Here is a 23,250-nt window from a genome sequence, read left to right as displayed (position 1 = left end):
GCATCCCCTCCCGCGTGTACCGGAAGATCGAGCTCGAAACCTTCACCACGTGGCAAGCAGCTGAGAAGCGCGCCACTGAGGTCGAGCAAATCCTCGACATCAGCCGGGCTCGTCGGCCTGAGCTGAACAATTTCTTCTCGGCCCGAGGTCGAGGACGTGGTGGGGCACGTGGTGGTGCACCCCAGTCACACGCAGCTTCGGCCAGCATCAATGCGGCCGTCGGAAAAGGCAACTTCCCCGGCACATGCTTCGGCTGTGGGAAGCAAGGGTACCGACGTTTCGAGTGCCCCAATTGTAAGGACAAACCTTACACAAAACGCGCCGATGCGCGGGCTACGGTTGCCTCGGGATCCACCCAGGCTGCGACAAGCGCCCCCGTCACGACAACACCCTCGGCAAGTATAAGTGCCGCTTCAGCGAAATCCGAGCAATCGGAGCTGGCGGACTTAATGGCACAGGTGAAGTCGATGCGCGAGGAGCTCGAGCACTATCGGGCGATGAAGGAGGAGGGTTTTTGATCCGGTCCGCGCTTCGTGCCGCACGCGTCGGGCCGCGAGTATCATGTAACAAGTACGATGTATTGTCTTCTGCAATGGTGTACGAGTTGGACCAGGGGTCCCAGCACTTTCACATTCCAGTAAGACTTCAAGGGAAAAGACGGCACAAGGACATAATCGCTATGGTGGACAGCGGAGCCACCACAAAGTTCATCAACAAGCGATTCATTATCGAGAATAAGGTGCAAACGCGGAAGTTGAAGGAACCAATTCCGCTGTACAATATTGACGGCACCCTGAACAAGGACGGAAGCATCTCGGAGGTAGCAGTGCTACAGATGCATATAGGAGAACACGTCAAGAAGACGGTGTTCACTGTCACGGACATCGGTCCGGAAGATGTGATTGTCGGGTTGGATTGGCTACGCGAGCACAACCCCGAAATAGATTGGGAGAAGGGCTCTCTCAAATTGTCGCGATGTCCTGAAACATGCAGTGCCAGGAGGACTGGCCGAATGGAGCAAGCAGCGACTGCGCGTGATACGGGGGACAGGCCCACGGCGCGCAGGCGTTCGCCGAAGTCCAAACGGTCGGTTATAGGCACTTGCCGGAGTAAGGTGCTCCCGGACTTTGAGCCCGAAGAAGATCCGGTGGACGTAGAGTGGGACGAAGCTGACTTGATTGAGGCCTGGGAGCAAGGTATTACACTCCCTGGTGCCCCTCAGCTGTTCGTCGCAGCTGGGCATACGTACTCCCAGTTGTTTGCTGAGGAGGAAATCAAAAAGAAAGTCGTCAAAACCGCTGAGGAGTCAGTGCCCAAGCAGTACCACGAGTTCCTGAATGTCTTCTCCAAGGAAGCATCAGAACGGCTGCCCGAAAGGAAGCCGTACGATCATGCAATCGAACTCGTGCCCGGCTACTCAACGTTCCATTCGAAGGTGTACCCCCTGTCGAACAATGAGCAGGAGGAGCTTGACAAGTTCCTAAAAGAGCAGCTGGCAAAGGGTTACATACGGGAATCGAAGTCGCCCATCTCGTCCCCCTTCTTCTTCATCAAAAAGAAGGAAGGGACGCTTCGACCCGTACAGGACTACCGCCGATTGAACGCAATCACGGTCAAAAATCGTTACCCATTGCCGTTGATCGCTGAGATGGTGGATAAGCTCCACGGTGCTACGCTCTTTACGAAGTTCGATGTCCGATGGGGATATAACAACGTCCGGATCAAAGCCGGTGACGAGTGGAAGGCGGCGTTTGTAACTAACCGAGGGTTGTACGAGCCCTTGGTGATGTTCTTCGGTCTCACCAACTCCCCCGCTACCTTCCAAGCGATGATGAATGAGATCTTCCACGATCTCATCGTCGGCGGCAAAATCCTTGTGTACCTAGACGATATACTCATCTTCTCCACCAATAAGGAGGAGCATGAGAAGGTCACACGCGAGGTTCTGCGCCGCCTTCAGGACAATGATCTGTTCCTGAAGCCTGAGAAGTGCGAATGGGACGTTCCCAAGGTCGACTACGTCGGCTATGTGTTCGGTGGCGATGAGGTGGCGATGGATCCCGCGAAACTAAAAGGAATCAATGAGTGGCCGGTACCCCGGAACAAGAAAGATGTTCAGAAGTTCCGGGGGTTCTCCAATTTCTACCGCCGCTTCATTAAGGACTTCGCTAAGATCTCGCGACCACTCGACCGGCTCACAGGGAACGACCCATGGCATTGGGGCGAGGAAGAGCAGCATGCCTTCGATGAGCTCAAGCGGCTCTTTGCGACGACTCCAGTCTTGGCGCTGTACGACCCTGATCGGGAAACGCGCATTGAAGTCGATGCCTCAGGGTACGCCACCGGCGGCGTGTTGATGCAGAAGCAGGATGATGGCAAATGGCACCCTATTGCCTTCAGATCCCATGCGATGGACCCGGCACAGCGGAACTACGAGATCTACGATAAGGAGATGCTCGCGATCATTGAGGCGCTAGACGATTGGCGCCACTATCTCGAGGGGCTACCCAATCAGTTCGAGATCGTGACCGATCATAAGAACCTCGAGTACTGGCGTACATCCCAGCACCTCACGCGCCGTCAAGCGCGATGGTCGCTGTTCCTGGCTCGCTTCGACTTTCGCATCACGCACAAGGCCGGGACGTCCAATGGAAAGGCTGATGCCCTGTCGCGTCGATCAGACCACCAGATCGGCGATGAGGACGATAACACCGATCAGGTGGTTCTCAAGCCAGAGCGCTTCCGCATCGCCTCTGCTAGGCGCGGTCATGCCTCGGTGATGGCCGATCAGTCGCTTCTGAAGCGCATCAGGGAGTGTTCGGAGAAGGATCGGGAGGTGGCCGAGGCCCTTGAAAAGGTACAGGACCTCGGGCCGCCCCAGCTGCAAAGGGGTTTTGAGGAGTGGAATGCCGAACAAGGGCTCCTGCTGTTCCGCGGGTGCGTGTACGTCCCAAAGAATGCGGAGCTCCGGCGGGATATAGTCAAAATCCACCACGACTCGCCGATCGCCGGTCATGGCGGTCGTGCCAAAACCCTAGAGCTCGTGTCGCGGAATTACTGGTGGCCTGGGATGTCCAAATTCGTCAATGAGTACGTAAGCACCTGCGACGTGTGCAACCGTACCAAGACATTCCCAGCCAAGCCTCAGGGTCCGCTGAAGCCAAACGAGATCCCCGAGCGCCCGTGGCAGATCATCACCACGGATATGATCGTTGGCTTGCCGAAGTCTGATGGATTCGACTCGATCCTGGTTACCGCCGACCGCTTCACAAAGCAGGTCCACTTCTCGGCCTGTCATGAGACCCTGACGGCAGAAGGTGCGGCAGACCTGTACATCCGCGATGTGTTCAAGCATCATGGGGCCCCAGCCAAGGTCATATCAGACCGAGGACCCCAGTTTGCTTCAAAGTATCTCCATGCAGTGTACAAGGGACTGGGAATCGAGCCGGCGCTGTCCACAGCATTCCACCCTCAGACAGACGGCCAGACTGAGCGCTGGAATCAGGAGATCGAACAGTACCTGCGCGCCTTCACAAGCCACAGGCAGGATGATTGGGCAAAGCAGTTGCCGCTCGCGGAGTTTGCACTGAACAACCGAGTTCACTCCGCGACCAGGCACTCCCCGTTCTTCCTGCATCAGGGGTACAATCCTGAGATCCAGGTTCGGATCAATCCGATGTCTGCAATGCCTGCGGCCGCTGATCGGCTCAAGATCCTGAAGGAGATTCGCGACGATACGCGCTCTGCGCTCGAGCTGTCGGCCGAGCGCATGAAGGTGTACTACGACAAGCACGTGCAGGAGGCACCGGTCTTCGCGCCGGGGGACAAGGTCTGGCTTGACGCTCGGAACCTTAAGCTGAAACAGCCGAGCAAGAAGCTCAGTCCCAAGCGCCTCGGACCTTATGCCGTGCGGCGAAAGCTCGGAGACCTGGATTATGAATTAGTCCTGCCGAAGTCGGTGCCGGTACACCCGGTGTTCCATGTCTCCTTGCTGAGCAAATACACGCGTAGCGATATCCCGGGCCGGGAGCCAGAGGAGCCGCCTGCGATCGAGGTTGAGGGCGACGAGGAGTACGAGGTTGAGCGGATCAAAGATTCGAGGATCTTCCGGCGTCAGCTGCAGTACCTCGTCAAGTGGAAGGGTTATGACGACTCGCATACGTCGTGGGAACCGGCGCGCAACGTTGCCAATGCGCCGGCCCTCATAGCCGACTTCCACCGGAAGAATCCAAACGCCCCTCGTCGACTCAACACTGCTACCTTTGGTGGTCTCAACTTTCAGCCAATGCCTTCGCCGCTGACTGAAGCACGATGCCGCTCCGGGTGGGAGATGGGCAAGGGCGCCTCGCATGAGGTCATGCGCCGTTGAGGGGGGGGTAATGTCACGAGTTGGTACGGCGCCTAGCCGTTTTTTAATTTTTCCTTTTCGCGGGCTCGAACCCGTGACCTCTGTACTACTTGCCCGATACGGACACATCATTATCTACTGTACGATCAGATTAGATAGGACGGCAGTGCACGGCACAGCTCGGGCCCCGCTGACGCAGCCGCTCTGACTCACCGGCCCCAGGGGCTGCATCGGCATGCTGCGCACAGACCAGCTGCGCACGGACCAACGTGCACAGCCTGCCCTAAATCTTCCCATGTATATAAACCAGCCTCTGCTGCCCTAGGGACCTCAGTTTCGACCTCTTGTCCCTAGGTCAGTAAGCTCTCCTGTACTTACCTCCTTTACTTACTAACTAATACATTCTTGTCCCTAGCCTTAGGTTTGAGCCTAGCTCACCATCGCTTCGGTGAGACTTAGTCGGACGCCCCCAGCATTCAAGTTTTCCTCAGTCGCTTGACCTCAAGTCGCGACATCCCCTGTCGCTTGACCTCAAGTCGTGACATTAGGTTGAAACTCCCCATAGCTGCCGGCCTCCCTCGGGACTCCCACAACTCACATTCACTTCCTATAGGTCGGGTGGTGCGCACCCTTACTTTACCCTATGATATATAGATAGTGTACTATACATCGCCACTGCTTGGGGAACGAACCTTTCAGCACCTGCACTTCAGTGGGCGGTGTTTGTCCTAACGGACGCGTGGTCTAGGTTCCTGCTGCATACTAGCCAAAAGCAGTACTGGGCCCCACGTGAATCGCGAACCCTAGCGTTACTTCGGGCGCCGTAGGTGTAAGCTAGTATAGCACAGCCATTGTAGCACACGCACCTCCCCGTCCTCCCCCCATCCATCGTGGCTGCCTATCAAGGCCAGGTTCACACCTTCGACTCTCAGGACCTCGTCGACGTTTACATCCCAGATGGCCCTGAGACTGTCATTTACCGTTGCGAGCAGCAGCCGTGCCCCAACTGGACACTCCGGTCAGTCGCGCAAGATTACCCGCGCTACAAGGTGATCAGAAGGGCCCAACATCCGCTTGGTCCCCGCAGCACCCTCGCATGTCGATCTGCCTCGCGGCACTCTCACCCTGTCTCCCCTAGCTTCCACCTTCCCCAAACTGTCGCCGGTCCCAGTCAAGCGCGAGGAGATCTCCCTCCAGACCCTGCACCAGAGCCTGAGCCTGAGGAGTGTCGCGACTTGAGGTCAAGCGACTGGGGAATACCTAAAGGCTGGGGGCGTCCGACTGGTTCTTACCGAAGCAATGGTGAGCAGCGCTCAAACCTAAGGCTAGGGACAAGATATGTATTAGTTAGTGAAGTAAGTAAGAATACAACTGGGGGCTTACTGACCTAGGGACAAGAGGTCAAAACTGAGGTCCCTAGGGCAGCAGAGGCCGGCTTATATACATGGGTAGATAAGGGCAGGCTGTGCGCGCTGGTCCATGCGCAGCTGGTTCGTGTGCAGCATGCTGACGCGGCCCCGGGGGCCGGTGAGTCAGAGTGGCTGTGTCAGCGTAGCCCGAGCTGTGCCTTGCACTGCCGTCCTATCTAATCTAATCATACAGTAGATATGATGCGTCCGTATCAGGCATGTAGTACAGTAGATATGATGCGTCCGTATCAGGCATGTAGTACAGAGGTCGTGGGTTCGAGCCCGCAAAAAGGAAAAAATTAAAAAACGGCTAGACGCTGTACCAAGTCGTGACAAGGAGAGTGCGAGTGAAGAAGGAGTCTCAGAGTCCAAGTCCACGGATCCTGCTCGGCCCGCCTTGCCGACAGCACTCGCCTCCATGTCAGCAGTCCCTGACATATGTAACCCCGCCTCCAAACTTCCTCCGGCACCTTCACCGCCGTCTCCGCCATGAGGCCGCCCGAGCACTCATTCCTCGCGAAGTTTGCCCGGTGGACAGTCACAACAGTCGCCTTCGTCCACGGGCAGTCCTTTGTCCCCCTCGTCGCCGGTAATGTCTTCTTCCGCCGCCACCCCTGATAAGGAGACGTTGAAGCTCCTCCTCCCTCTCTGATACGATGGAAAAACGGTCGTCGAATGCAACTGCTTCATCTCCCAGTTGCTCATCTACTGGGCGGTTAACACGACCCTCTCCACCATCAAGCTGAAGGTCCAAGTTGCCCTTAGCCTCCTTGATGGTGATGCATGAGCCTGGGCCACTCCCATTTTCACCCAGCTCGCCGCTGTCCATACTGGGACTCAGGGAGTGACAACGCCCTTTGCCAACGAAACGGCCTTCCTCACAGCGTTCAGAGCCCGTTTCGGCAACCTCAACGATGCTGCCGCGGCACAGGTGGAGCTCACCAAGCTCTGTGCTGACAAAACCGTGCGTGAGAAGCGCACCGCCTGTCACGACTTGACATGGCGTCTAGCCGTTTTTTAAAAATTTTCCTTTTCGCGGGCTCGAACCCGTGACCTCTGTACTACTTGCCTGATACGGACACATTATATCTACTGTACGATTAGATTAGATGGGGCGGCAGTGCACGGCACAGCTTGGGCTCTGCTGACACAGCCACTCTGACTCACCGGCCCCTGGGGCCGTGTCAGCATGCTGTGCACGGACCAGCTGTGCACGGACCAACGTGCACAGCCTGCCCTTATCTCCCCCTGTATATAAGCCAGCCTCTGCTTCCCTAGGAACCTCAGTTTTGACCTCTTGTACCTAGGTCAGTAAGCTCATGTACTTACTTACCTTTTCAATGCTAACTTACTTGTCCCTAGCCTTAGGTTTGAGCATCGCTCACCATCGCTTCAGTGAGAATCAGTCGGACGCCCCCAGCTTTTAGGTTTCCCCAGTCGCTTGACCTCAAGTCGTGACATTAGGTCAAAACTCCCCATAGCTGCCGGCATTCCATTAGGACTCCCACACACTCACATTCACTCCCTATAGGTTGGGTGGTGCGCACCCTTACTATACTTTACGATACATAGATAAGCATACTATACATCGCCACCACTAAGGGAACAAACTTTTCAGTACCTGCACTTCAGTGGGTGGTACTTGTCCTCACGGACGCGTGGACTAGGTTCCTGCTGCATAATAGTCAAAAGCAGTACTGGGCCCCACGTGAATTGCAAACCTTAGTGTTACCTCGGGCGCCGTAGGTGTAAGCTAGCTAGCATGGCCTTTCGTAGCACATGCACCTCCCCTTCCTCCCCCCCATCACCGTGGCTGACGAATTCTTTGACTGCTCTCGACTTGAGCACGCCTTCGACACCCAGGAGCAGGTCGATGTCTTTCGCGACGATCCGGAAAGCAACGGAGACAGAGCCCCTTTCTTCATCTGTGACCAGCAACCGTGCCCTAATTGCACTCCACGGTCCATCACTGCCGATGAAGGGCGCTACGTACCAATCCAACGAGTCCAGCACCCCAGCGGCCCCGCACTCCGGTACGCTGGTACTTCGCGATCCACATCTCGTCACGTCACTCCTGTCCCATCTCGACCTGCCTCCCTGGGCACCCGCATCCCCCAACCTGTCGCCAGTACAGGTCAAGCGCGAGGAGATCCCCATCTCCCTCAAGGAACTGAGGCAGTTGCACAGCCTCCAGCGACCCCTCAAGCAATCCCCCAGTCCTCCCTGGGGCCGCGGTTGGAAAGGCCTCCCAAGACCGAGCCCCGCGACACTCCACCGCATTCTTGGGCCGGCTCGTCGTCAGCGGTCACCGCCTCGACTTCAGTCCCTGTCCTACGTCACCCCGCCTCCGGGCTTCCTCGACCGTCTTCACCGCCGTCGCTACCGCGAGGCCGCTCGAGCACTCACTCCTCTCGAAGTTCGACCAGTGGAGGGCCACCACAGCCACCTCCGCCCCCGCAACGTCCTCTGTCCCCCCCAATGCCGATAATGTCCTCTCCCATGACCGCCCCCGATAAGGAGACTTTGAAACTCCTCCTCCCGCTCCGCTACGATGGCAAGACCGTCATCGAATGCAACAGGTTCCTGTCGCAACTCCGCATCTATTGGCTGGTCAACACGTCGCTGACAACCATCGAACTCAAGGTGCAAGTTGCGATGAGCCTGCTCGATGGCGACGCCCGCGCCTGGGCCACTCCATACTTTGCCCAACTCGCATCAGTGCAGATGTGTGTACAAGGGGTCACAACCCCCTTCAGGAACGAAGCAGCCTTCACTGCTGCCTTTAAGGCCCGCTTCGGTAATCTCGACGACGAGGCGGCAGCACAAGTCGAGCTGGCAAAGCTCTGCGCGGACAAGTCGGTCCGCAAAAAACGCACCGCTGCGGAATTCTCCATGCTGTTCAAGGGTCTGGCGGACCGTTCCGGGTATGGGGACCTGGAACTACGTGACAAGTACCTGAGCGGCATCCCCTCCTGCGTCTACCGCAAGATCGAGCTCGAGACCTTCACCACGTGGAGAGACACTGAGAAGCGCGCCACCGAGGTCGAGCAGATCCTCGACATCAGCCGGGCCCATTGGCCCGAGCTGAACAACTTCTTCTCGGCTCGAGGCCGAGGACACGGAGGGGCACGTGGTGGTGCACCTCGACCACAAGGAGCTTCGGCCAGCATCAATGCGGCCGTCGGAAAAGGTGACTTCCCCAATAGTTGCTTCGGCTGCAGGAAGCAAGGGTACCGACGTTTCGAGTGCCCCAACTGTAAGGACAAGCCTTACACAAAACGCGCCAACATGTGGGCTACAGTTGCCTCAGGTTCCACCCAGGTGGCAACAAGCGCCCCCGTCGCTTCATCCTCGGCAAGTACAAGCACCACTTCAGCGAAATCGGAAAGTTCCGAGCTGGCAGACTTGATAGCACAGATGAAGTCGATGCGCGAGGAGCTCAAACACTATTGGGCAATGAAGGAGGAGTCTTTTTGATCCAGTCCACACTTCGTGCCGCACACGTCGGGCCGCGTAGTAATAATTTGTACAATGTATTGGCTACTGTAAATGTGTACGAGTTGGACCACGGGTCCCAGCATTTCCACAACCCGGTGTGCATCCAAGGAAAAAGACAGCACAAGGACGTAATCGCCATGGTGAACAGTGGAGCCACCACAAAGTTTATCAACAAGCGATTCATTATAGAGAATAAGGTGCAGTTGCGGAAATTGAAAGAGCCAATTCCGCTATACAATATCGATGGCACCCTGAACAAAGATGGAAGCATCTCGGAAGTAGCAGTGCTACAGATGCACATAGGAGAACACGTTGAGAAGACGGTGTTTACGGTCACGGACATAGGTCCAGAAGATGTGATCGTCGGATTGGACTGGCTACAAGAGCACAACCCTGAGATCGATTGGGAGTCAGGCTCCCTGAAATTATCGCAATGCCCAGACACATGCAGTGCCAGGAAGACTGGCCGAATGGAGCAAGCAACGGTTGCGCGTAATACAGGGATTAGGCCCACGGCGCGCAGGCGTTCGCCGAAGTCCAAATGATCGGTCATAGGCGCCTGCCGGAGCAAGGTGCTCCCGAACTTTGAACCCGAAGATGATCCGGTGGAGGTAGAGTGGGACGAAGCCGACTTGATCGAGGCCTGGGAACAAGGCATTATGCTTCCCGGCGCTCCTCAGCTGTTCATTGCAGCAAGGCATATGTACTCCCAGCTGTTTGCCGAGGAGGAGATCAAAAAGAAGGTCGTCAAGACCACCGAGGAGTCAGTGCCCAAACAGTATCACGAGTTTCTGAAGGTCTTCTCAAAGGAAGCATCAGAACGGCTACCCAAAAGGAAGCCGTACGATCACGCGATTGAACTCGTACCCGGCTATTCGACGTTCCATTCAAAGGTGTACCCCCTGTCGAACAACAAGCAGGAGGAGCTTGACAAGTTCCTCAAAGAGCAACTAGCGAAGGGTTACATATGGGAGTCGAAGTCGCCCATCTCGTCCCCCTTCTTCTTCATCAAAAAGAAGGAAGGGACGCTTCGACCTGTACAGGACTACCGCCGATTGAACGCGATCACAGTCAAAAATCGTTATTCCTTGCCGTTGATCGCCGAGATGGTGGATAAGCTCTGCGGCGCTACGCTCTTCACGAAGTTTGATGTCTGATGGGGATACAACAACGTTCGGATCAAAGCCGGTGACGAGTGGAAGGCGGCTTTCGTAACTAACCGGGGGTTGTACGAGCCCTTGGTGATGTTCTTTGGCCTCACCAATTCCCCCGCAACTTTCCAGGCCATGATGAACGAGATCTTCCACGATCTCATTGTCGGCGGAAAGATTCTTGTGTACCTAGATGACATACTCATCTTCTCGACCAACAAAGAGGAGCATGAGAAGGTCACATGTGAGGTTCTGCGCCGCCTTCAGGACAACGATCTGTTCCTGAAGCCTGAGAAGTGCGAATGGGATGTTCCCAAGGTCGACTACGACGGCTATGTGTTCGGTGGTGATGAGGTAGCGATGGATCCCGTGAAGCTAAAAGGAATTAATGAGTGGCCGGTACCCCGGAACAAGAAAGATGTTCAGAAGTTCTGGGGGTTCTCCAACTTCTACTACTGCTTCATCAAAGACTTCGCTAAGATCTCGCGACCACTCAACCGGCTCACAGGAAATGACCCATGGCATTGGGGCGAAGAAGAGCAGCACACCTTCGACGAGCTCAAGCGGCTTTTCGCAACGGCTCCAGTCCTAGCGCTGTACGATCCTAACCGGGAAACACGCATTGAGGTTGACGCCTCGGGCTATGCCACTGGCGGCGTGTTGATGCAGAAGCAGGACGATGGCAAATGGCACCCTATTGCCTTCAGATCCCATGTGATGGACCCGGCACAGCGGAATTACAAGATCTACGATAAGGAGATGCTCGCGATCATTGAGGCACTAGATGATTGGTGCCACTATCTCGAGGGGTTACCCAATCAGTTCGAGATCGTAACCGATCATAAGAACCTCGAATACTGGAGCACATCTCAGCACCTCACATGTCGTCAAGCGTGATGGTCGCTATTCCTGGCTTGCTTCGACTTCCACATCACGCACAAAGCCGGAACGTCGAATGGAAAGGCTGATGCCCTGTCACGACGATCAGACCATCAGATCGGCGATAAGGACGATAACACCGATCAGGTGGTTCTCAAACCAGAAAGATTCCGCATCGCCTCTGCTAGGCGCGGTCATGCTTCTGTGACAGCTGATCAGTCACTTCTGAAGCGCATTAGGGAGTGTTTGGAGAAAGATTGGGAGGTGGCTGAGGCACTTGAAAAGGTGCAGGACCTTGGGCCGCCCTGGCTGCAAAGGGGTTTTGAGGAGTGGAATGCCGAACAAGGACTTCTGCTGTTCCACGGGTGCATGTACGTCCCAAAGAATGTGGAGCTCCGGCGGGATATAGTCAAGATCCACCATGACTCACCGATCACCAGTCATGGCAGTCATGCCAAAACCCTGGAGCTCATGTCACAGAATTACTGGTGGCCTAGGATGTCCAAATTCGTCAACGAGTACATAAGCACCTGTGACGTGTGCAATCGTACCAAGACATTCCCAGCCAAGCCCCAGGGTCTGCTGAAGCCAAATGAGATCCCCAAGCACCCATGGCAGATCATCACAACCGATATGAGCATTGGCTTGCCAAAGTCTGATGGATTCAACTCGACCCTGGTCACCGCTGACCGCTTCACAAAGCAGGTCCACTTCTCGGCCTGTCATGAGACCCTGATGGCAGAAGGTGCGGCAGACCTGTACATCCGCGATGTGTTCAAGCATCATGGGGCCCCGGCCAAGGTCATATCAGACCGAGGTCCCCAGTTCGCTTCAAAATATCTCCATGCGGTGTACAAGGGACTGGGAATCGAGCCGGCGCTGTCCACAGCGTTCCACCCTCAGACGGATGGCCAGACTGAGCGCTGGAATCAGGAGATTGAGCAGTACCTGCGTGCTTTCACAAGCCACAGGTAGGATGATTGGGCAAAGCAGTTGCCGCTCGCGGAGTTTGCACTGAACAACCGAGTTCACTCCGTGACCGGGCACTCCCCATTTTTCCTGCATCAGGGGTACCATCTTGAGATTCAGGTTCAGATCAATCCGATGTCTGCGATGCCCGCCGCCGCCAATCGGCTTAAGATCCTGAAGGAGATTCGCGACAATACGCGCTCTGCGCTTGAGCTGTCGGCCAAGCACATGAAAGTGTACTATGACAAGCACGTGCAGGAGGCACCAGTCTTCGCACCGGGGGACAAGGTCTGGCTTGACACTCGGAACCTTAAGCTGAAACAGCCGAGCAAGAAGCTCAGTCCCAAGTGCCTCGGACCTTATGCCGTGCGGCAAAAGCTCGGAGACCTGGATTACGAATTAATCCTGCCAAAGTTGGTGCCGGTGCACCCGGTATTCCATGTCTCCTTGCTTAGCAAGTACATGCATAGCGATATCCTGGGCCGAGAGCCGGAGGAGCCACCTGCGATCGAGGTCGAGGGCGACGTGGAGTACGAGGTTGAGCGGATCAAGGATTCGCGGATCTTCCGGCGTCAACTACAGTACCTCGTCAAGTGGAAGGGTTATGACGACTCACACACATCATGAGAACCAGCGCGCAACATTGCCAATGCGCCGGCCCTCATAGCTGACTTCCACCGGAAGAACCCGAACACCCCTCACCGCCTCAATGCCGCTGTCTTTGGTGGTCTCAACTTTCAGCCAATGCCTTCACCGCTGACTGAAGCACACTACCGTTCCAGGTGGGAGATGGGCAAGGGCGCCTTGCATGAGGTCATGTGCCATTGAGGGGGGGGTAATGTTACAAGTTGGTGCGGTGTCTAGCTGTTTTTAATTTTTTCCTTTTCACGGGCTCAAACCCACGACCTCTGTACTACATGCCTAATATGGACGTGTTGCTATCCACTGTATGATTAGATTAGATGGATGGCAGTGCACGGCACAGCTCGGGCTTTGCTGACACAGCCTCTCTGACTCACCGGCCCCCGGGGCCGCGTCAGCATGCTGCACACGGACCAGCTGTGCACGGACCAGTGCGCACAGCCTCCCCTAAACTTTCCCTGTATATAAGCTGGCCTCTGCTACCCTAGGGACCTCAGTTTTGACCTCTTGTCCCTAGGTCAGTAAGCCTTCCTTTGTATCCTTTCTTTACTTCACTAACTAATATATTATCTTGTCCCTAGCCTTAGGTTTGAGCCTCGCTCACCATTGCTTCAGTAGGATAAGTCAAACGCCCCCAGCTTTAGGTTTTTCCCCTGTTGCTCGACCCTCAGTCATGACAGCCACTCAACCTCAAGTCATGACACACATGGTGCAATCTACAGGCTGCACCTTTGCATAACTCAGCACAATATTTGCTAATTTGCTCTAGTTGTAGAACCAGTAAGTTCATGCTCTCTGCAACTTGAATGTCCTGCTGATGCTGCATCGAGGCAAAATGCCGAGACAGCGGCAGCACCAGCCTGAGCAGGTACAGCCACTAATGCATTAGGAGCACAGCTTGCGGCTTGACATCTATGGGAGCAGGTGGCTGCATCAGGCGAGAACCTATGGATCGGTGCCTGTAATAATAGTACCTGTATTATTACGAGCAAATAAACATGTTTTGTAATAATTTTGCCCTGATTTATTTGTGAGAACCCCGGAGAACCACAACGGGGCAATAGTAAGCAAGCCTGTTGAGGCAATCGATGTTTGCCATGTTGGAACAACGGTGCGAACGGCGCGGGGCGCGTTGGTCCACGGGCGTAGCGATGCCTGTAAGGGACAATCGCGTGCGGTACGTACATCGCGCGGGGTCGTTATATACTACGATAGGGGCCTCTGGCCCCCGGCTACTCGCGCGCCCGAGCTCTCGAGCTCGTTCCTGACCACGCGGGGCTGCGCGTTTCAACATGCCAATTGAACATAAGATTATAAGATTATACATAGGAATAGAACGCTGGCACACCCATACCAGATGACGCAAGTTATATGACATCTTGCCAATAGCCGCCAGTATTGTACCTATTGCAATGATTGTGTCTATGGCCAAAGCAGACTCGCCTCTATAACCTTTCGGCCCCCATGCTCCAATAGTGGTGCCCAATCGCATTGATTGTGCTGCCATGTATGCTATTACACGCCGGATCCGGTTTTGCTGATGTTGGTCGCTCGAGTCGGCCGGAAGATACCGCCGTGGTTGTGTCGCAATGTTCGCTCGTAGTCCATCGATCCGTTGCTGTCACGAACGACGCACGATCCTCGTTCCAGGACACTCCCATAAGATATGCACGTATGGCGATACCACAATACGCTTGCGTGATATCTCCAGGTTATGCTTAGAGCGGACCGGCTGTGGAGGGTGGTATATGGTCCCGCTGCCCGCACGTTCTTGGAGCGCACAAAGCATCAACTTGACATTGCAGTATACGCACATGTTACTGTATAGCATTGTTATACAGAATGATCCTCAGTCGCCCTAGGTAGTTATATAAGCGTGTCCCCTACGCTACGTACCAAACTAGTTGGAGAAGAGATACTAGAATTGGCGTTCACCACCGATCCAGGTACGTGAACCTACGATGAAACGCCTCTAGGTGCAGATCTTCCCCTCCCGTAATCGCCCTTGCCTGCACGGCCTCCCCTAGCAACTCCTCTAGTAGCCCCTCTAGCAGCCCCAGATGCGCCCCGGCCGTCTGCTCGACCTATTCCTCTCGCCCCACTCGCGTTCGCTCTACCACGCAGAAACCCTCGCATTCCACGCCTCAGATTGCCCGCCCCCGGAGCGCCTCGAGTCGACACTTCTGACTGCACCCGCGTACCAGCATCACGGGGCGCCACAGATGCCCTCCCCCGTCCCCTCGTGCCCGGCACTCCCCTTGAGGAGGCTCGCTCGTGTCCGAATCCGGGCATCGACGCACCCCGGCCAAACTTGATATTGCGCGGAACCAAGGACAGTGAGTCAAAGATTCCCATGATTGTATCCATATCGTCATCCTGCACGGCCACATCGGCCTCGCCTTCTATCGTGTCGCTGGTGCTCGTGGTGGGCGTATTTGCATATTCCACAACAACGGCATCGCTGGCGCCTTCCATTGAGATACTGGTGCGCCGTAGGGCAGCATCTGTGTTCCCGTCGTCAATTTCACTTTCTGAGTCGCCTTCAACGCCTTCGCAGGCAGCCGCATCATCCCGTGGCTTCCATTGGCCGCGTACCATGCTCACGCCTTCACCCCAGCGCTTCAGCAGCCCACCGACACCCTTATTAGTGACGGCGAAGAAATATTCTTTTGGATAGCCGTGCGCCTCGATGAGATGCAGACGACGCGTCTTAGGCGTCAGAAATCGTCGTGGACATGTGGCTACATGGCAGGCAAACTTGATATCAAGTCAACATTGTACAGCGCGACTTCCCGTATGAACAGACTAGAACTTACAATCTTCTCTCCTCTGTCCTTACGCACAGCAGCCAGTGGATTGTGGCATTCAGTCTGATGCTAGAAACAAATATGGATGATCAAGGCTGCAAACTGACTTCCTTGCCACTCACCAACTCCAGTAGTCGTGCGTCTGGAAACACGCATCCGCAGCCCTTTTCCTCACAGACGTGCGCGTGATATGTGGCATAATGAGACTCGAGCTGCCCGGTATCTGCCAATGGTGTAGGCCGATTGTGTGGCGGATTGCATGTCGGCGGAAGAGTACAGAGAAGTGGACTAGACACAGATGAGTCTGCAGGAAGCGCGGTGCGTATAGCCTTTGGGGTAGGTTCTGGCGAAGGAGATGGAGAAAGCGAAGTGCTTGAGCTCTCGCGGTAGCGTTTGGTAGACATGGCAAGCGCGCAAGAAACTTTGTCGGTGATCCAGATTACATATTTATATTGCACGCAGCGTCAGTCGCCACAATACGTCACAGAACAATCAAAAGGTCAAAACAGTGCAGAGGAATGCCAAAAACGGTTAGCAGGCCGTGACATATCGCCAAAATAAATGCTTGGCCATCGCAAGGATCGAACTGACGACCTAACCCGTCAGATTAGCGCCACACTGTAGATAGCTAGCGCAATTATTATTATCCCTAATATTGAGATCAACAAATTATCAAGTAAGGACGTTACATTTCGAACTCTCGGGCTCTTGAGTCTTAGCACTAACGCTCACTCTGTGATACCCGTGCGGTGTAGAACTGCCCGCTATGTTCTTCATTGTGAGTAGGATTCGGCTCCTAGTGGGAGACGAGAATGTCATGCAAACTGCTGCCAGAAAGAGCTGTCCCACACAATCCTGCTTCATCCCTCCTACTTCGGCCCGCGCATGCTTCAATTCCTCGAATCAAAACTCTACTCGGACGTCGAGGGGACATGCTCTGGACAATTCGGCTACATCATCGCAGTCGTTTCTATCTTGGACATTGGAAAAGGTATGGTGATCAGCGGCAGCGGCCAGGCCGAGTTCATCACGCGCTACCGAGCGATCGTGTTCAAGCCGTTCAAGGGGGAGGTAGTGGATGGAGTTGTCAACAATGTGAACAAGGTGCGCACACTGCGTCATCTCAAATATAAACTGAGACGATAGACGCGTAGATGGGGTTCTTTGCGGACGTTGGGCCGCTGACAGTCTTCGTGTCGCACCAAGTGAGTCCGCTCAGCTACAGTCCCGACGTCGTAACTGAGCGCGTTCTCAGCTTATCCACCCAGACCTGAAGTTCGACCCGAATTCTAATCCACCGTCATTTGCAAGCGAGGACCAGGTGTGTGCTCTCGGTGAGGCAGCCGTGATCACGACGTGACGCCTCCTACCTTCCCTGCATAAACCTACAGATCATCGAGAAGAACACAAAAGTTCGCCTAAAAATCGTGGGTACGCGTGTAGACGCGACCGAAATTGTATGTATTCCTCGTACTTCTTGCTAGTCGCTAGTCGTCACACTTCTACCCATTACCCTATCGACAGTTCGCAATAGGTACCATCAAGGAAGACCACCTTGGGGTCATTGATTGACTACGACATAAGTCGGACGTTCTAGACTGGTGGCCGTTGTCTCACGGGTGTATATTACTGAACCGTAGCTATCGTCGGTGCTCTGTATTTCTACTCTGTAGTTCGTACTCCATTCACTCATAATACAGTTTTGCGTTGCTGCAGATGTCTGAAGGTGGCTACTAGCCCCGTCATCTCCATGATTACGGTATTAAGTTGAATGCATGAATATAAATATGAGAATACAGGAGAGGACTAACGATAGCAGATCCGACCGAGCATTGATCAAAACAGAGCATACATCCTCCTTCCGAAGTAGTCAGAACACATGGGCTTTTAGCTTACTCTTCATCCTCGAATCGTAGGATTTGAGCGTCCTCGTCTACTGGTATAGTCCGATACCCGCCGCGCGTGTGCATACCCGAGGTGACCCCGCTGAATCGTGACGCGATTGCCTCCCATACAACACTCGCGAGGCCCATGAGATACCATGGTATGGACGCGAGTGTGTCGAGGGCGCCCGAGCCACCGCGGTAGTTGATATCGCCACCTGGTAGGCGTATATTGCTATTATATCAAACGTCAGTGCGTTGTTCAGGAGGGCAGCGTCTCCGACATACCCTGCGCCATGGCCATATTTCCGGTAGTACCACCAGCCGATGAGGCCTGCAAACGCACATGGAATCATCAACATGAATAGCCAGAAGAAGGCACCATGGCTCTTCAAGCCAGGGCAGGCATGTGGCGCTCCCCGGTCAAGACGTGTTCCACCTTCACAGCTGGAGTGCCGGATCTTGCGGTAGGGTGTTCGTTCGTACCAGTAATCCTCGTCATTTCGGCATGAATTATCATCCGGTATCGGCTCTCGGCCCGGCTCCAGGACACAAACTCCTTCCTCATTCCTTCGGTAGTTGAACTCGCTGCACGAATCAGTAATAGTGAGTGCGCAGTGAGCATCCATATTTTACGAAACGCACCATTCAAAGTCTGCGTCAGAACATTGGCAATTGTGAACGACAGTCGCTTGCGCCTTCGGTTGGTTCCCAACAATGCAATCTCTGTCACGCACTCGGCGATGGTAGAGTACCTGTGCATGTTATGTTAAAATTCAGGAGAACAGTACCGAACACTGCTGTGAGCTCACCTGACGGCCAAAGAGACAGAGTTCATTCCGTTCCTCACTTGGGCTCCACAACTCGAAGTCATCATGGCCAGGATCCTCGATATTGAGGACACCTAAAAGAGCTGCCCAGTTAGATCGGCAGGGTTAATGTGTCTACGACTTACACTGGCGGCTTGTCAACGCTGAGAAGTCGATATGTACTGCGACATGTACAGCTGGCGAACGAGGGTAGAAGCCCATGAGGATGAACCGCCTGCTTGTGTCCGATGGTACAGTGACAATCTCCTTGATGCGCATCTTCTCATCTGTAAATTGGTACTCGCGCCAGTTAAGACCTTCGTCTGTGCTGAAGAGGACATGGTCTGTCGGCTGTTCATCGTTGGCAATGATCAAGATTGAGCCAGAATCTCCAAATTCCCAGAGATGAGCATCCTTGTGGATTTCCTCCCACGTGAAGCCAGCGTCGCGACTGAGGAATGTATCGCTCTCAGAGTACTCCGCGAGCGATTCCCCGACGTTCCCTACAGCCATCAAAAGCCCAGGGACTGATGGTGTACTGTAAGTGGCTCTTGCGTCATACCGTTCGGTATAACCGTGGATATGCAACGCGCAACTCTGTGATCAAGATGAGAATGAGACTTGGTGATGCAAGATGATACGCACGACAGTATTGCATTCATAGGAGTTCCCCTGAGAGTCTTTTGCTGGAGGAGTCATCCGCTTCCATGTACCACCTGCCAATGAGCACTTAGCGAATTACCGGAGAACTCACTATCCTGGCGTTCAGAGAGGAGTTACTCACCGTCGTTATGAGTGATTCGGCTTTGAATTTCTTTGCGCCCGCTAATGGACGCTTCGTGAGGATTCGATACAACATTGATTAGGGCAATGCCATCCAAGCCAATCATCTTCTCGAAGTCGACGAAGCCCAGATCATTTCTATTCACGTTCTCGACAGAAACGCCGTAGTAGGTTCCATTCGAATTTGACTTCAATATGGTTCCCCAATAGCTACCTGGGCCTTCATGTGTCGTAACATGAAGGAAAACCGCGTTCGTCGTAGATTCTAGGATAGTATATGCCTAAAGACCCGTCAGTGAACCCTGGCAAACACCGTATACAATCACAATAGCTGACATGTTGGTCTGGTCGCACATCCGAAGGGAACATCCCAGACGCGAACGTCCTCCCATCAAGCGACACCTGTAGGTCAAGCGCTTGTCTTTGCGGCTGGTACTATGGGCAACGTCAGCAATCAGAACCTGTAGCACCTTGAGACGACCTACTTCAGCCACAATTAGGAACTCGTTGAACTTTGCAAAACCAACAACATGGTTGAATAGCTTTGTCTTCTTGGAAAAGTAGTCCGTCCCACCAATCAATTGCAGCGGGTTGTCCATCGCGAAGAAACGCTGGTTGCCTTCCTGGTTCCCATATACCTCGCAGATAATTTGAGCCGGGTCTACCTTCAGCTCGGAGTCTCGCGCCCACGCGCAGTTGCGGACGTATTTCTCGATGAACACCCAGTTGCGCCCATTATCACGCGTGTACCACGCCTCGACGTGGCAGTTTTCACCGAATCCGCTGCACCCCTCGCTGCCGCTCCAGATTAGCCAGTCTGATTTAGCCGGGTGGAAGTGCAAGATCGGCAAGCCGAAGTTGTTTGGAGGTAGCGGACCGGGCATCGAATTCCACGTCTTGCCAGTGTCAGTTGTGTACCAGTAGTTCTTCGAGTTAGTGATGAGATACGCGCGATCAGTGCTATACGTGTGGTGATAGAACACGACAAAGCGCTCTCCGGGAACCACTTGATGCCAGGTGTAACCCTCGTTACTGGATTGCCAGATTGTACCATCGGCGAGGCGGACCAATATCGTCTGCTCGCTTATCAGTCAATGGGGGCGGGATTGAGTCACTTAAACTTACTGTAGACTCCTTGAAGTATGCGAATTGCAAAACAGGGGATTGGAACTCGAACTGTAGACAGAGTCAGCACGAGACCGTCATGAGACAGAATTGAAACACATACAGTTTGATGAATGATTTCGCCCTCTGCGGGTTGAGCTGGATAATGCGAGTGAACCAATTGAACGTAATGGGCGGTCTCTATACGGCTTACCATTGGAGCAAGGCTTGTCAACAGGCGCGTCCTTCACCTTACCACGCGATTTGTCGCAAGTATTCCCAGGAATGAGTCGGAACCCAGATGAGCCTTTGTACGTCTTATCTGGCTCATCAGGTGGACACACGCCGGGGGCAATAGGCTCAGGACCCGCGGGCACGCACTGGTCACCCTGCCGGATGAAGTTGTAATCGCTTGAGGTTTTGCAGTGAGTTTTAGAACGCTTTTGTCTGAACCAGTTGAACGCCTACCATTCGTAGTCCTCGTCCGTGCATGGGCAGTTCTCTTCATGCTCTACAGGGTCGAGGAACTTCTCTCCAACGTAACAGTCGGCTTCGGGCTTGCGCCGTTTGTACCATTGCTGTCTCACATCCATCATCAAGACCGGTTACTATATCGATGCGAAGGTTTATCGCACCTTATGTCCCATGAGACACTCATGTGTCGCCGAGCGAGCATTCCATCGTTCGAAATCATTCTCTCCGCACTTCCGCGTGCGGGTGTTTGCAAAGTCGAGGAAGAGGACAGCATAGCGCCCCTGGTTAGATCCTGGCTCGCGTTTCGAGACAGCCCCGACGATCATGAATTTCTGCGATGTGGAGTCCGAGACAGTCGTCAGGATGCGGACGCGCATTTTCGTTTCGAAGTTGAATGTTTTCCTATGGCGTTTCTCAGTGCTTTTATTAACCGAAGCGTCCGGAAAAGCCTACCATGTCTTGCCAAAGTCCGTCGAGTAACTGACACTATCAGTGACTTCCTCATCGTTTGCGGCCACGATGATGCTCCCTTGATCGCCAAACTCATACTTGTGGGCGTCCATGCGCACCATGCTCCACGTGCGCCCAGCGTCCGTGCTTAAGAATGTGTCGCACTCCTCATACGGGTGCAAGTACTCTCCAATCGAACCCACGCCCATCACGAGCCCCGGTGCGGGCGACGAGAACACGCGTCCAAAGTTATGCGGCACCGTCACGGAGTGCAGGTGCAGCGAGCAGTCTTCGTCGCTTGGGTTACACGCAACACGTGCTCCTTCGCTGTCGTGTGCCGGCGGGCGCAAACGCGACCATGTCCGGCCTTGATTGTGGTAAGTACATATTGAGGTCAGAGAGCGGACTCGACCTACCATCGTCAAACGTGATGCGTGTTCGCAGCTGTTTTACTTCCCGCCTACCTTCGACTTCCTTTGCATTGTCGACGATGTTGGCAAGACCCACGCCCTCGATGCCATACAGATTCTCGTAGTCGACGTAGCCTAGCTCGTTTCGATTTGTGTCCTTCAAGGCTTCGACGAAGAATGTGCCATTCGAGTTGCTCACGAACAGCGTGCCAATCGTCGTCTGGTCTTGTAGCATGACATCCACCGCGAGTGAGTGCGTCGTCGACTCGACAATTGTGTAGCTGTTCTCCCGTAGGCGTGCCGATGACGCGTGCGGGAAGCGCGCCTTTGCCCAGTTCTTGGTGTCTACGGACACGTACAACAACATTTCACCACTATTGCCTGGCGCCAAGTCTCGCATCGCAACTACAGCGAACTTAGACACAATAGCAAGAGCGACGACCCCCTTTGCGTTCTTGCCGATGCCGAGGTCCTCCACCCTCATATCATCGTCAAAGAAGTCGGTGGACGAGAACAGACGACTGGAAGAAAGCGCGTGTACGCCAGTGTTGGAGGTCGAGTCGAACGCCACACAGTAGATCAAGTCTTGGTGGGCGTCGTGCTTGAAGTCCTTGCTGCTATGCGCGAATTGACACCGCGACGTATCGGACAACAATTGCTGTGGTTCGTCACTGAATGCGTCTTTGGTATACCATGTCTAGAATTTGCATCAGTCAATCACGCGCAGCTGTGCTAACAGTGTTCCGTGGAAACCATTGCGGACTTATCTTCCATGAATCCATCTCTGACACTCTGAGAGAGTAGCTCTCCACACGTACAAGCATGTGACTGAGATATTCTCACAGAAGTCTTGAGACAATGTTCATTGTATACAGTGTGCTCCGCAGATATTTCATGGAACGCTGACGCTCAGAAGGTCGGCAACCCACCTCGTCGTAACAAATGGATCCCCATCCGCCACTAGATTCACAACGGGTGCCTTGATAGAGAATGTAGCCATACTTTGCGGGGTCCGAATGGAAGGAGAGAGGTTTCCCAACAAGTGCTGGAGGTATTTCCATCTCGAAGGAGCGCCAGGTCTTGCCGCGGTCTGAGGTCATGTAATGTGATATGCCCCTAGTGAGTATGAAGGCCTGAGAAGCTATAAGTAAGGTGAGGATACGTCTGTAATGCCACGCACGAATCTGTTGTCGAATGGGTGCTCAATAACCATCGAGGCCTTTCCGCTCGGTATCCCCTCCGCCTTGTTCCAGGACTTGCCCTCGTCTTGGGACACATACACGGTTCCTGCCATAGCGTCATGGTAGATAGCAGTCTACGTGCGCTGTGAGCGTCATGTATGATCATACACGTACGCATCATTTCATACCGTCGTGTCTTCGAAGAAGAACAGTCTCGCAGGTAAGTTATCGAAGTATGACACGCTGTACTCTACCTGCTGCGCGCCCACGGAAAGCAGCAAAGCGAAGAGTTGCGCGAGTAGCAGCCCGAGGACTGCCCCGCGGTGAGGAGCCATGGTGGAAGATGAGAAAGTCACTGCGAGTCTGGGAGGTCCAGCGCAGTGCCTCCGACTGCGCGTCCCGCTCAACCCGCCCGTCAGTGACGCGGATCACGTGCTTTCCCTCACGCGCTCC

General features: G+C 54.3%; 4 protein-coding genes across 4 annotated transcripts; 1 reads left to right on the top strand and 3 right to left on the bottom strand.

Moving 5' to 3' along the window:
- Positions 1 to 5,110: 5,110 nt before the first annotated feature.
- On the bottom strand, positions 5,111 to 6,709 carry POSPLADRAFT_1138689 (hypothetical protein; the record flags this gene model as incomplete). Its single annotated transcript, XM_024484936.1, has 6 exons — positions 5,111 to 5,182; positions 5,215 to 5,354; positions 5,494 to 5,608; positions 5,732 to 5,735; positions 6,136 to 6,371; positions 6,413 to 6,709. Coding segments are annotated over 6 exons (864 nt in total), but the record flags the coding sequence as incomplete, so codon positions are not given.
- An 8,048-nt stretch (positions 6,710 to 14,757) lies between these two features.
- Positions 14,758 to 16,110, bottom strand: POSPLADRAFT_1180203 (hypothetical protein; the record flags this gene model as incomplete). The annotated part of the gene is made up of 3 exons (XM_024488735.1): positions 14,758 to 15,653; positions 15,713 to 15,772; positions 15,826 to 16,110. 3 exons carry the CDS (start codon positions 16,105 to 16,107, stop codon positions 14,853 to 14,855), a joined length of 1,143 nt encoding a protein of 380 aa, XP_024341371.1. The 3' UTR covers positions 14,758 to 14,852.
- Positions 16,111 to 16,430: 320 nt separating this feature from the next.
- On the top strand, positions 16,431 to 17,418 carry POSPLADRAFT_1180200 (hypothetical protein). Its single transcript, XM_024488734.1, has 6 exons — positions 16,431 to 16,481; positions 16,538 to 16,807; positions 16,858 to 16,908; positions 16,959 to 17,024; positions 17,095 to 17,160; positions 17,228 to 17,418. The coding sequence occupies exons 1-6, from the start codon at positions 16,470 to 16,472 to the stop codon at positions 17,273 to 17,275; spliced, it is 513 nt and encodes a 170-aa protein (XP_024341370.1). The 5' UTR covers positions 16,431 to 16,469; the 3' UTR covers positions 17,276 to 17,418.
- A 177-nt stretch (positions 17,419 to 17,595) lies between these two features.
- On the bottom strand, positions 17,596 to 23,132 carry POSPLADRAFT_1138528 (hypothetical protein; the record flags this gene model as incomplete). Its single annotated transcript, XM_024484916.1, has 19 exons — positions 17,596 to 17,821; positions 17,875 to 18,174; positions 18,232 to 18,341; positions 18,399 to 18,490; positions 18,542 to 18,992; positions 19,041 to 19,111; positions 19,180 to 19,459; positions 19,515 to 19,613; positions 19,664 to 20,257; positions 20,304 to 20,354; positions 20,407 to 20,441; positions 20,497 to 20,693; positions 20,751 to 20,860; positions 20,918 to 21,158; positions 21,210 to 21,573; positions 21,623 to 22,313; positions 22,546 to 22,749; positions 22,797 to 22,931; positions 22,986 to 23,132. 19 exons carry the CDS (start codon positions 23,130 to 23,132, stop codon positions 17,596 to 17,598), a joined length of 4,398 nt encoding a protein of 1,465 aa, XP_024341369.1.
- Positions 23,133 to 23,250: the final 118 nt, after the last annotated feature.

The sequence above is a fragment of the Postia placenta genome, assembly GCF_002117355.1.
Source record: "Postia placenta MAD-698-R-SB12 unplaced genomic scaffold POSPLAscaffold_4, whole genome shotgun sequence".
NCBI classification, from domain to species: domain Eukaryota; kingdom Fungi; phylum Basidiomycota; class Agaricomycetes; order Polyporales; family Adustoporiaceae; genus Rhodonia; species Rhodonia placenta.
The sequence above is the reverse complement of the archived record's forward strand: the minus strand, read 5'-3'. Positions and strand labels throughout refer to the sequence as shown.

What these genes read in the sequence shown, in the direction of transcription:
- POSPLADRAFT_1180200 (XM_024488734.1), top strand. An exon ending in TTGTCAACAATGTGAACAAG is followed by an intron (nt 16,808 to 16,857) that starts GTGCGCACACTG and finishes ATAGACGCGTAG; the next exon opens with ATGGGGTTCTTTGCGGACGT. An exon ending in CAGTCTTCGTGTCGCACCAA is followed by an intron (nt 16,909 to 16,958) that starts GTGAGTCCGCTC and finishes GCGCGTTCTCAG; the next exon opens with CTTATCCACCCAGACCTGAA.